Here is a 14,253-nt window from a genome sequence, read left to right as displayed (position 1 = left end):
TGAGTGGCAGGTTGTGTTTGGAAAGGTAGTGAGACAGGGCTGCAGCCTATCTTCGATTTTATTCAATCCGTACATTGATCACGCAGTAAAGGAAACAAGGAGAAATTTTGATAGGGACGTAAAGTTTAGGGAGAAGAAATGAAAACTTTGTAGTTTTTCCGATGAAACTGTGATTCCGTCAGCGGCAGAAAAGGAACTGGAACAGCAGTTGAACCGAATGGAGTAGCGTCTTGAAAAGAGATTGTAATATGAACGTCAACAACAGTAAGAGAAGGTCATAAGACCGGCTATAGCACGAAAAGCATTTCTGTAAAGAGCGTTTTGTTAACATCGAATACAAATTTAAATAAGTCTTTTCAGAAAGGATTTGTCTGGAGTGCAGACGTCTGCGGAAGTGAGGAGTGGACAATAAGCAGTTCTGACGAAAATACAAGCTTTGAAATGTGGGGCTGCGGAAGAAGCTGAAGATTATACGGGTAACTAATGAGAACGAGGAGCTAACGAGGAGGTACTGAATCGAATTGTGAAAAAAAGAAATTTGTGCCTTAACTTGACTAAAATAAATTACAAATTGAGAGGATACATCTTGGAACATGTAGGGATCGTGAATTTGGTAATGAAGGGAAGTTTTTGTGGGTGTGTTTGGGGGGGGGGGGCGGCGGGGAGGATGAAAATGTAGAGGGAGGCTAAAAAATGAATACAGTAAGCAGGGTCAAACATATGTGGCTTCCACAGGATGGAGCAGCGTGGAGAGCTCCATCAAACAGCTTTGAGCAACAGGAAAGCAGCAGGATTTAGGCTTGTTCTTTGGACTAAAATTTTGCCTCACGTGTAACTCTGTTGCTTTCGTATATTTTTTAAAACACGCATGTTGCACGATTTTGTCATCAAGGCGAATGAAGTGGGTAACTCTATGTATCCTGCACCCGACACAAGAATTTCTTGTAACTCATTAATGGAATGAGAGAGAGTGATATAGTTATATCTACGTACAGAACTTTCCGAGCTTTCTAGAATGACTTCAACACATAAACAGGTTTCAAAACGGATTGAAATTATAAAATAGAAGTCGAACAATAGATCCCAAGTACAAGATCGAGATACTCCTGACTCAGATAGAAAATGTCCCGGGCGAATAGAGTATAAAAGTCGACAACGCGCTAGAGAACGTCTGTATAACTGCCGAAAAAAAGCAGGAGAATGCCACAAAAGTGATAGATCGGGTGTGTCGTGAATCGCGTGTATTGGAAGAGAGGAGCAGACGGTGGATTTAGACTGTACACTGATGTCTGGAACTTTCATTACTTTTCGTACTTGTACACACAAATTAACATTTAGGACTGGAAAACTTCTGAGTTAACTCTAGTGCTACATAACAACAATTTTAGAACTAATTTTCCGAGTGAATGGCTCGAAATTCCAACATACGTTCCTGATGATCCAGAAGCAACAGAAAAAAGGGAAAAGCTAATTTGGCGGAAAGTTTAATATAACACACAGGATGTATGTCGAAATGTAACCAGTTTTCCTTGTAATAATGGAGATTTTTGAGGATGTTTACGTTTTGCCCGGCGGGTGGAGCATGGAGTCGTTGTCTGCCTACGTCTAAACAAGGCTATGATGAGCCAATATATTATGACCACCTGTTTAATAGCGCGCTGTTACATTTGTGGACTTCAGTAGAGCATCGATTTTACTTGACATGGATTCGACACATTCTTAATATGTTTCTGGATGTGTATGTCACCAAATGTTTACGCAAAGCTCTCGCAATTACCGTAAATTACGGGCCAGTAATTTATGGGCTCGGAGTTGACAAACAACAGCGTCCCAGATGTGTTCCATCAGGCTCAACTCAAGCGAATATAGGGGCGAAAGCATCAACGGCAGCTCACTAACATGCTCGTCAAACCACTGCAGTAGGATTTCGGCCTTATGACACGGACAATTATCCGCCTGGAAGGTCCAGTCGTCATTGGGGAAGACATCAAGCGTGAAGGGATCAGTGTGATTCACAACAATGTCCACGTAGTCCATAGCTGGCGCCTGCTATTACTGTCACAGGGCCGATAGTAGGATAACGTCCCCCACAGCATAATCTGCCCCAGCGGGCCAGCGTCCATGGCGCGATGTCTTTCGAGCATCTATTCGCCTGGATGACGGCGTGTCTGGAAAAGGCCATCGTCCTGGTGGAACATGAAACGCGATTCATCCCACTAGGCAACACGTCAGCACGTTTCCAATTATCCAAGATAGAGTCTCAAAGATGCAGTGCTCACTACAATTGTAACTAATGATTTCGTTGGGTCAACATGGAAACATGTAGGGTTTGCCCGTTGCGGAACGCCATGTTCAACAACGTGCGCTGATCGGTCTTCTCCGAAACACTTTTCCCCCGCGCCAGAATTTGCCGTCAACTCTGCCACAGATGGTCGCCCATACTGTTTTAGAGATCGGACGAGCCTCTGACCTCCACATTCTGTGATGAGAAGGGACATCCGACACTCGCAGTTTTATGGGCCTTCAACCACTTTCCATAGATGCTCGCGACGTATGCGTGCGGATAACCGACCAACTTCGCTGTTCCGAGATGATTGTTCACAGGCGCCGAGCCACGACTAAATAGCCCTTTGTCAAAGTCGCAAGGTCGCTTAAACCAGTGGATTTCCTTATTTTCGGCCCGTATCATCGCTAAAATGATTCCACATTTGTCTCTGCCTCACATTCTTCACCGCGTTACGCGTCCTCAACACTATACTTAATTCCACGGCGCGCAGAGGTCATAATTTTTTGGTTCATCACTGTACATGATCCGCAAATTACTGTACAATGCTTGGTGAAGGGCACCTCTTATCACTATTAACCATTTTATCTGCTATTCAATTGACATATGGAGCTCCTTCTTATTCGCCTTAATCGCTATTTCACTCTTTATTATCTTGCTCGGGTGGGAAGCTCCTGTTGACGTTTCTTCCGTCTTTACGAATTAATTTTTTCAAACTGTGCATTATTTCTATTTATTTTTCTATTCACCCACACACGTTTCGACAGCTACGTGTCATCATCTGCGGGTCTCGATTTGTTTTTCTATTTTAGGCTTATTCTTTAATTTGTTTCGATACCTCACCTGAAATTGCATTACTTGTGAAAATGTCTTGCTTGATCCCCTTTTTATCGTTCTGAAAGCATTTCATCTGCAAAAGCAGTCGTAAAGAAATTTGCTTATTTTTGAAATACTCTTTCGTGAGTAGAGGTTTTGTGTGTTACTGTACTTACATTTTATGTCCAGTTGTGCATCTCTGGTGGCTTTCCTTCATCTATCGCGATTCTATACACTGTTTTCCATAAAATATTTTATATTTTTCACTCTCACCTGTTTTCACGCGTTTTTTATTATTTTTTAATACATAAAAGGGGATTTGAGCAAACTATTATGCCGCCAGACCGCTAGAGAGAGAGAGAGAGCTTCAAAATGTGGGAGTGGGTTCAGAAACAGATCGTTTTGGATACTGTGTTTTATATGGGGGAGTGGATTTGTATAATTCACTGAGAGTTGCAAACAGATTTTTGTTGCACATTGTTGTATAATCCTTCGAGACTTTCCTTCCTTATATCACTGCGTCGTTTTCGACTATTGTAGACCTACCCTCATATGGCGAGAGGTTGGAACACGTAATGTTCCCAGGAAAATTGTCGAACTTTGATCGTATTGGTGGGGAGAGGGGGGGGGGGCGGAGGGCGTCATGTTGCATGGGTATAAAACCTCCAAATATCTGAACACGGTACACTCGTCTCTGAACACACCACAGTCACCTGTCAACATTATTGTTGCCCTATTCTTCTTCCACATGTGCTTCTTTCGGGGCTGCATTCGGTCCTGGCTTCATTTTTATGGATGGAAGTGCTCACCGTGTACGACTGCGCAGGTGGACGAGCTCTTGGAACGGGAGAATATTTACTGAATGGACCGGCCTACCTGTTCCCCCGACTTGAATCCGATAGAGCAGGTGTGGAGTGCGGTAAATGGGCGTACTGCGGCCCGTTCTCGTACACCAGCGGCCACTGACCAGTCGTCAGCCGCATTGATGGGAGAACGGAACGGCCTGGCACAAGAACTGTTTACTAACCCCGTGGGAAGCGAGGGAGCGGGTTGCAGGGCATGCACTGCTGCCCACGGTGGTCAAACACCTTGTTAAGAATTATGTTCCGTACTTTTTAATGTCCAGGGGAACATCATGAATCGCGGTGATTTCATTGCAAGTGATGTCTTTGAATAAAAGTATCATTGCTATTTCTCTCATTGCCTATTTCTTTCATTTACCTCTTGTACTATACTGCAACAGTTCTCTCTGCATGTGGTATTCACCGAGCTAGTGTTAATATCCTGCTGTAGCAACACATCCCGAACGCTTCAATTCTCTCCTTCCAGTGTTCCCACAGTCAGTTCTAATGGTTCAAATGGCTCTGAGCACTATGGGACTTAGCTGACCGGGGTGGCCGAGCGGTTCTAGGCGCTTCAGTCTGGAACCGCGCGACCGCTACGGTCGCAGGTTCGAAACCTGCCTCGGGCATCGATGTGTGTGATGTCCTTAGGTTGGTGCTCAGAGCCATTTGACCCACTATGGGACTTAACTTCTGAGGTCATCAGTCCCCTAGAACTTAGAAATACTTAAACCTAACTAACCTAAGGACATCACACACATCCATGCCCGAGGCAGGATTCGAACCTGCGACCGTAGCGGTCGCGCGGTTCCAGACTGTAACTCCTAGAACCGCTCGGCCACCCCGTCCGGGCCACAGTTCGTGATTCACTACTATACAATTCTGTGCCCCAAACGCTCACTCTCAGAAATTTCTTCCTCAAGCTAAATTCAGTCTGTTGTTGTACATTTTGCAGCTTACACGCACACATGCTGACTATTTAGTTGCACTTGGCTTCACACTCATTGACAGTAGGTAAACACTGAACGTAAGAACAAAGAATATGAATATGTCAGATATGACACTTTGCAACACAATTTTTTTTAGAATGCGTCTCAAGTCTGAGATAGCGATGCGGCAAAGTGTGGTACTTCGTATATTCACATTTTTTGTACTTACTTTAAGTGTTTAGTTACTGTGAATGAGTCTGAAACCAAACACAGCTAAATATTCTGTGTGTCTGTGTGCGTCTATAACCTGCAAATTGGCCAAGTGTGATAATCTAGTATAACGTCATTCTTCACACTTAGATTCGGTGTTTATTTAGTATGAATGAGTGTGAAACCGAGTGCAGCTGAATACTGTGTATTTCCGTCAGAACCACGACCTTAGCGTCTAGCTGCACATGGTCCAGATAATATTTCACTAACACTCGCATAGGAAGTTAGGGCAGAAAGTGTGTTACTGTGAACAGTTCAGTGCTAGGGTCGTTATCAGAATCAGCAGAAAACCAACACCGACAACAATAGTTCAGGCATACTGCTGACGTCGCATGCAGAAGATGAGGTTAGAGAGCAAATATATGAGGAAACTGAACGGGTAATTCAATACGTAAAGAGAAATGAAAATCTAATGGTCATTGGGGGATTTGAACGCGGTTGTAGGGGAAAAAGTAGAAGAAAAGGTTACAGGAGAGTATGGGCTTGATAGTAGGAATAAGAGAGGAGAAAGATCGATTGAGTTCTACAATAAAGTTCAGGTAGTAATAGCGAATACTCTGTTCGAGAATCACAACATGAGGAGGTATACATGGAAAAGGCTGGGAGGTACGGGAAGATTGCAGTTAGATTACATCGTTCTGAAATTAGATACAGCACTGTAAGGTGTACCCATGAGCAGATATAGGCTCAGCTCCCTATTTAGTAATTGTTAAGAGTAGGCTGAAGTTTAAGAGACTACTTACGAAGAATCAATGCACAAAGAAGAGGGATACGAAAATACTAAGGAATCAAGAGATTCGCTTGAGTTCTCTGAGGCTATAGATACTGCGGTAATGAATAGCTCAGTAGGCAGTTCAGCTGAAGAGGAACGGATATCTCTGAACAAGCGCAGTCGCAGAAGTTGGTAGGAAAGACAAAGGAAGGTAACTGCGAAGAAACCATGGGTAACAGAAGGGAAGAAGTGCAAAAATGTTCAGGGAAATTCAGAAAGACATAAGTACAAGTCAGTTAAGAATGAAATAAATGGGTAGTGCTAAGAAGCTAAGGTGAGATAGCTACATGAGAAATCAAAAAAGGAATCATTGACGGAAGGACTGACTCAGTATATACAAAAGTCAATAACCTTAGGTGAAATTAAAATCAAGGGTGGTAATGTTAAGAGTGCAGTGGGAGTTCCAATCTTAAATGCAGATGAGAGAGCGAATAGGTGGAATGAGTGCATTGCAGGCCTCGGCCAGGGGGAGAACTTGTCTGATGCGATGGAAGAAGAAACAGGAGTCGGCAGGGAAGAGATAGGTCATCCAGTATTAGTATCAGAAAAGGAGCAAACAGTGCAGAAGGGGTAGATAACATTCCACCGGAATTTTCAAAATGGTTGAGGAAGTGGCAACGAAACGACTGTTAACGTTGGTATGTAGAATGTATGAGAATGACAAGAGCTGACAAGTGCGAGATTTATCGTAGATTCGGCTTACCAGCTGTTGCATCCAAATTGCTGACAAAAATAATATACAGAAAAATGGACAAGAAAATTGAAGATTTGTTAGATGACGGTCAGATTGACTTCAGGAAAGTCAGAGGCACCAGAGACGCAGTTCTGAGTATGCCACTGACAATGGAAGACATGTGATTATTGAAGTTTTCCCGGCGGACATAATGTTCCATCATCTTTCGGGCGTGCACTCGGGACAGCGACAATTCTTCTTGCGATATTTCGGCTAGAAACCTCCCAGCCATCTTCAAGGCGAGTCAGACTCGCACGCCCGAAAGATGATGGAACAAATGGAAGACATTTTCATAGTATTTGTCGACCTTGAAATAACATTCTATAATGTATAATGGTGCAAAATGTTTGGAATTCCGAGAAAAATATGGGTAAGCTATAGGGAAAAAAGCTATAGAGCAAGTCGGGCAATATAGAATATGTATAAGAACCAAGAGGGAAAATAAGAGTAGAAGAAGAAGAAGAAGAAGAACGAATAGTCCTGATTAGAACGAGTGTAAGACATGGACGTAGGCCTTCGCTCTTACTGTTCAATCTGTACATCAAAGAAGCAGTGACGAAAATAAAAGAAAGGGTCAGGAGTGGAATTAAAATTTTGGATGGAAGAATATTAGTGAAAAGATTCGGTGACGACATTGCTATCCTCAGTGAAGAACTACAGGATCTGTTGATCGCAGTTAACAGCCTAATGACTTCAGAATATCGTTTGAGAATAAATCAAAGAAAGACTAAAATAATGAAAAGCAGCAGAAATGAGAACAGCGAGAAAGTTAAGATCAGAATTGGGAATCACGAAGTAGACGATGTTAAGGAATTCCGCTACCTAGGCAGGAAAACGACCCATGAGGGACGGATCAAGGAGGACATAAAAAGCAGGCTGGCGCTGCGAAAAGGGCATTCCTGGCCAAGAGAAGTCTGTTAGTATCAAACATTTCTGAGAATGTACGAGGGTTGACTGAAAAGTAATACCTCCACCTTCGTAATTCTTCAACAGATGGCAGCATTGGTATGCGGCAGGTATTGGCTTGTTCCGTAGCCTCTTCTCTACAGCTCCAGTTGGCGGGAAGCCTTAGCATTGAACGGCTGTGTTGTTACAGTCTAAAGTATGGAACACTGCGCAGACGGTCGGTCAATGGGATTTAAGTAGCGTGCAGTCATTGAATTCTTGACAGCAGAAGGTGTCACCCCAAAGGAGATTGAAAGCAGTTTATGGTGGTTGTGGTGATGTGAGTACTGTGCGTCACTGGGCGAGTAAGTTTAAAGATGCTGAGGCGGGACGTCCTCTGACAAGAACAACCGAGTTTCACAAGCAAAATGTTGACAGGTTGATTCTGGACGATCGTCGTATCACACAGAGAGAAATTGCAAGCGGAATCGGCATTTCACAAGAATGTGTGGGTCACATTATTGCTTTGCTTCGCTATCGGAAGATCTGTGCACGATGGATACCCCGGATGCTGACTCCTGAAATGAAAGCGCAGAGACTTGAAATTTGCCAGGAACTCCTCTTGCATTACGAGAATGAAGGTGACGCCTTTCTCCATTCAGTTGTGACAGGAGACGAAACGTGGGTACACCATTACGACCCGGTGACGAAACGTCAATCTAAGGAATATCGACACAAAGACTCCGTGTCTGCCGGCCGGAGTGGCCGTGCGGTTCTAGGCGCTACAGTCTGGAACCGAGCGACCGCTACGGTCGCAGGTTCGAATGTTGCCTCGGGCATGTATGTGTGTGATGTCCTTAGGTTAGTTAGGTTTAATTAGTTCTAAGTTCTAGGCGACTGATGACCTCAGAAGTTAAGTCGCATAGTGCTCAGAGCCATTTGAACTCCGTGTCGGCTTCAGAATACTTGTTCATCGTTAGTAGAAATATATCCAACTGGATGGTGATTATGTGGAAAAGTGAATATTGGTAATTAAAGATCACATTCTAAGGATTGTTTCTGCGTTTGATTTATTAAAACATTCCCATCCAAACCCAATTAACGAAGGTGGAGGCATTACTTTTCATTCAACCCAAGTATGTTTGGAGCACAGCATTGTATGGTAGTGAAGCTTTGACTGTGGGAAAACAGGAAAAGAAGAGAATCAAGCATTTGAAGTGTGTTGTAGAGACGACTGTAGCAAATTAGATGGACTGATAAGGTAAGGAATGTGGAGGTTCTGCGCAGAATCGGAAAGGAAAGGAGTACCTGGAAAACACTGACAAGAAGAAGGGATAAGATAGTAGCACATCTGTTAAGACATCACAGAATTACTTCCATGACACTAGAGAGAGCTGTGGAGAGTAAGAACTGTGGCCTGTGGTAATAGAGAGATTTGGTCTAATATTGCTATCTCTTTCGATTAGATCCTATTATCTGAATATGTAATAAGCTGAAACAGAGGTGTATCTTTGACAGATGAAAAAGACGAAAGAAATTGCTACACTCACAGAAATGAAACTTACAGAAATTTTACTAGAAAGAGGTATAACTTGTTTAGAAAAGAATTGTTTATTAGATTAAGGTTCCTTTTAATACATCTGCCCGCACTTTCACGTACATCAATGAAAAGTTTTTCACTGAAACATAGATCTGTATTTGTAGTAATGTCACGAATAATGAAGCAGTAAAATGGGTGCCTACTGCAATGCTTAACAGTACGAGTACAGTTTAATTCCCTCGGCATGCAAAATGGCGACTAAGTCAGTCGTAACGACTATTCGGTTATATGTGTATTTCCAATATTGCGGTGACGGAAACGAGTAGTGTTTCTGTCTATTTATTATTTATTTAAGTTTCCAAAATAGTTGCACCTAATTTTAATGGTGTCTAACTTCGAACGCTTGCGTTGAATCGCAAACTATTGCTTGTGTCTTTAATGTTAGACTGTAACATAATTCCACTGGAATGTTCAAAAGTCTGGTGTATGAAGTCTTCAAACATTAGAGATCAGGGAATGGTTTGAAAATGAAGGCAAGCGTTCGGAACTGATCTGTGTCAACAATAATATGTAAGTGTGACGGAAACCTAAGTCTTGCTACACCAGTACCTGAATACCTAATGAAATTTCTTTCGTTTTCTTCTGGCAGATCAGAGTCAGAGACTGAAAGTATGGCAGAGATATAGATAAAGGGTAACGCTGATATCGCAAGACTGTCTGCAAACGTGACGTCATATTGCCGTCGCACGCAGTTTCGTCAATCGATGCGGCAGGCCTCAAATTCCTTCTGGCTTGTTCAGATGTTTTATATTGTAGCTTGGAGTATGTCGTTTCAAAGTAAAGACACATTGAAAATTTATCACAAACATGTCACCATTGTCATTAAATGTGTTAATAACCCATCAAGGATATAAGTCTTCAAGAGACGATATAAAAACCAACAAAGGAGACGAAACTCGCCTGATTAAGCTCTAGATTAAGGGATAATCATGTGATTTACGGAGCCGAAGGATGTAGGTTCGCATCCCACAACGTGTTGATATTTTTTCATCGGAGCGTTGTTAACATATTCTAGAACTTCCTTATGAATTTAATACAAGTACTATGTTCTGCTATTTCCCATTTACAGTCAGTCCCACAACTTTGTTTGCGCGCATATTACGTTCCCAGCTAATTAGAGAAAAAAATATTTGGCAATTTCCGAGTGTGTGATTAGCCAGGAACCTAAGAGGACAGAGTAAATTATTGCGACTGAAACAAGCAGGAAGCAGTGTTCATAGTGTTCCTTCTGAAAAGTATACAGCTCGTTATTTCCGAATGTATGGTAATTTATGAGTGTGTTAAACTGCTGCGAGAGAAACGTGAGCCATAACATTCACATTCTTCGCTTGCATAAATATTTCGCTTTTCACTTTCAAATACGTGGCGATTACCAGGTATGTGGTTAGGCAGGAACCTAAGACGACAGACTTAATTGCTGCGACTGAAGCGGACAGCAGTGAAATTAATTTTTTTTTCCTTTTCACAAATATTTGGATCTTTATTTCGGAACATGTGGTAATTTCTGAGTGTGTGGTTAGGCAGGAACCTGAGAGGGCAGCTTAAATTGCTGCGAATGAAAAATTCACATTCTTCCTTGTCACATCGTCGGTAGCAATCGCTGCGGACTTCGATATTGCGTGTGATATCAAAATGACGTCACGTTTGCAGAAAGCGGGACCCCCCCCCCCCCCCCCCCCCCCGCAACGAACTTATGACGTGACACTGGTTGGCTCGAGGCCCACGAGAATGACAGCCCATGGCACGTACGTCGCAGGACATGACACTGCAGGTCTCAGCTGCCTTCGGAGGGGAGTGAATAACTGTTTCAGACGAATATAATAACTGTTGACCACGTGTTTAAGTGCACGCTCTCGATAGCACACAGCTAAATGAAGACCTTTAGTTGGTACGCTTTCAGTTGAATACTTCCCGTATGTCCTGCACGAAGCCGAGTGTCCACGAAGTGTGGCGGACAAGCCGACCAGTGTGACGTCAGTAAGCGTTCCAGGGCCCGTATATCTCGCTGGCCCCGAGTCGGCTTGTCCGGCACACTACGTGAACGCTTCGCTCCGTGCAGAAGCCACGGGAAATCATTATGTAATTGAAATTATTGTAATTATGTAATTGAAATTGTAATTGAAAAGGTACCCATTAAAGGTCTTGAAGAAGAGCTTGCACGCATCTAAGCGCACGGTCAGGAATCATTAAATTCGTCTGAAATACACTCCTGGAAATGGAAAAAAGAACACATTGACACCGGTGTGTCAGACCCACCATACTTGCTCCGGACACTGCGAGAGGGCTGTACAAGCAATGATCACACGCACGGCACAGCGGACACACCAGGAAGCGTGGTGTTGGCCGTCGAATGGCGCTAGCTGCGCAGCATTTGTGCACCGCCGCCGTCAGTGTCAGCCAGTTTGCCGTGGCATACGGAGCTCCATCGCAGTCTTTAACACTGGTAGCATGCCGCGACAGCGTGGACGTGAACCGTATGTGCAGTTGACGGACTTTGAGCGAGGGCGTATAGTGGGCATGCGGGAGGCCGGGTGGACGTACCGCCGAATTGCTCAACACGTGGGGCGTGAGGTCTCCACAGTACATCGATGTTGTCGCCAGTGGTCGGCGGAAGGTGCACGTGCCCGTCGACCTGGGACCGGACCGCAGCGACGCACGGATGCACGCCAAGACCGTAGGATCCTACGCAGTGCCGTAGGGGACCGCACCGCCACTTCCCAGCAAATTAGGGACACTGTTGCTCCTGGGGTATCGGCGAGGACCATTCGCAACCGGCTCCATGAAGCTGGGCTACGGTCCCGCACACCGTTAGGCCGTCTTCCGCTCACGCCCCAACATCGTGCAGCCCGCCTCCAGTGGTGTCGCGACAGGCGTGAATGGAGGGACGAATGGAGACGTGTCGTCTTCAGCGATGAGAGTCGCTTCTGCCTTGGTGCCAATGATGGTCGTATGCGTGTTTGGCGCCGTGCAGGTGAGCGCCACAATCAGGACTGCATACGACCGAGGCACACAGGGCCAACACCCGGCATCATGGTGTGGGGAGCGATCTCCTACACTGGCCGTACACCACTGGTGATCGTCGAGGGGACACTGAATAGTGCACGGTACATCCAAACCGTCATCGAACCCATCGTTCTACCATTCCTAGACCGGCAAGGGAACTTGCTGTTCCAACAGGACAATGCACGTCCGCATGTATCCCGTGCCACCCAACGTGCTCTAGAAGGTGTAAGTCAACTACCCTGGCCAGCAAGATCTCCGGATCTGTCCCCCATTGAGCATGTTTGGGACTGGATGAAGCGTCGTCTCACGCGGTCTGCACGTCCAGCACGAACGCTGGTCCAACTGAGGCGCCAGGTGGAAATGGCATGGCAAGCCGTTCCACAGGACTACATCCAGCATCTCTACGATCGTCTCCATGGGAGAATAGCAGCCTGCATTGCTGCGAAAGGTGGATATACACTGTACTAGTGCCGACATTGTGCATGCTCTGTTGCCTGTGTCTATGTGCCTGTGGTTCTGTCAGTGTGATCATGTGATGTATCTGACCCCAGGAATGTGTCAATAAAGTTTCCCCTTCCTGGGACAATGAATTCACGGTGTTCTTATTTCAATTTCCAGGAGTGTAGTTACTCGCTCCCCGCCGGAGACGGCTGCTGGCACTCGCAAGACCTGCAGTGTCACGTGCTGTGACGTACGCCCCACGGGCTGTCTTTCCCGTCGGCCTCGTGGAAAAGTCTTGTGAGACGAGCTTTACCCATAAATCAGTAATTGCGCTGCGTGTGTGGTGTAGCGGACATACGCTGCTAGATCGGAGACTTAATTTATTTCTGTCATGAAGCACGGAATTTTTGAATTTTGTTTGCGAGTGAGCCGCTCGCTACAGCGCCCGTGTGTGTGTGTGTGTTGCAGCGAGCCGCGAGATGGCGTTCGCGCACGCGCTGTCGGCGGCGTCCCTGCTGCACGCGGTGGCTCGCGCCTGCCACGACGGCCAGCTGGCGGCGTGCGGCTGCTCCCGCAGGGGCCGGCCGCGAGACCTGCACGCCTCCTGGCTGTGGGGCGGCTGCGGCGACAACCTGCACTACGGCTACAAGTGAGTAGCGCGCCTTCAGCACCTCTCGTCAAGGCTGCTTGCACCAGTGCTACCGGACCTTCAGTCTGCACGCCAAAAGAAGACCTCTTAAACGTAACGCCGATACACACTAGACCAGTGGTTCCCAACCTTTCTTACGCCTGAATGCAAGTAGACACTAGCCGGTACCCACGATCTTCTCCCCCCCCCCCCCTCCCCTCACCCACATTGTCAAGAACTTTACCGAGCGAGGTGGCGCAGTGGTTAGACACTGGACTCGCATTCGGGAGGACGACGGTTCAATCCCGCGTCCGGCCATCCTGATTTAGGTTTTCCGTGATTTCCCTAAATCGCTCCAGGCAAATGCCGGGATGGTTCCTTTCAAAGGGCACGGCCGACTTCCTTCCCCGTCCTTCCCTAATCCGATGAGACCGATGACCTCGCCGTCTGGTCTCCTTCCCCGAAACAACCAACCAACCAAGAACTTTAGTTCAAAAATGGTTCAAAGCCGGCCGGGGTGGCCGAGCGGTTCTAGGCGCTTCAGTCTGGAAGCGCGCGACCGCTACGGTCGGACGTTCGAATCCTGCCTCGGGCATGGATGTGTGTGGTGTCCTTAGGTTAGTTAGGTTTAAGTAGTTCTAAGTTCTAGGCGACTGATGACGTCAGATGTTAAGTCCCATAGTGCTCAGAGCCATTTGAACCATTCAAAAATCAAGATTTTAAGATTTCTATCGCCACCCTGTCACGTAAATTCACGTAAACTTTAGTACGACACACGAGCGCTCTTTAACTTTTTCATTCAGATTTACGTGATTAGCAACAACTTTTCAAACGCATTTGTGTTCAGGAACAGATTCTGGATCTTTATCTGAGATGCAGTTCTCCACATCATCCTTAGATTCGTGCAGATCACACTCGAACAGCACTTTCCTGGCCGTACACCGCACTCCTTATTTTTGGCAGCCGAGTTTCTGGCGTTTAGTTCTGTTTGCGTGCAAACTCTCTGACAAAGCTGCCATTAGCGGAAATCAGAAATTTTTAGGTTTGTCG

The 14,253-nt window shown here is 45.6% G+C and overlaps 1 protein-coding gene across 1 annotated transcript in view; it reads left to right on the top strand.

Annotated features, from left to right (window-relative positions):
* LOC126484521 (protein Wnt-5b-like) overlaps positions 1 to 14,253 on the top strand; it is a 606,999-nt gene that overhangs the window by 365,681 nt on the left and 227,065 nt on the right. The window contains exon 3 of the mRNA XM_050108069.1: positions 13,044 to 13,224. Within this exon, the coding sequence (XP_049964026.1) occupies positions 13,044 to 13,224 (181 nt within the window). The remainder of the gene's footprint in view (positions 1 to 13,043; positions 13,225 to 14,253) is intronic.

Source organism: Schistocerca serialis, chromosome 6, assembly GCF_023864345.2.
Source record: "Schistocerca serialis cubense isolate TAMUIC-IGC-003099 chromosome 6, iqSchSeri2.2, whole genome shotgun sequence".
Taxonomy (NCBI): Eukaryota; Metazoa; Arthropoda; class Insecta; order Orthoptera; family Acrididae; genus Schistocerca; species Schistocerca serialis.
This window is presented reverse-complemented; position numbering and strand designations above follow the sequence as displayed.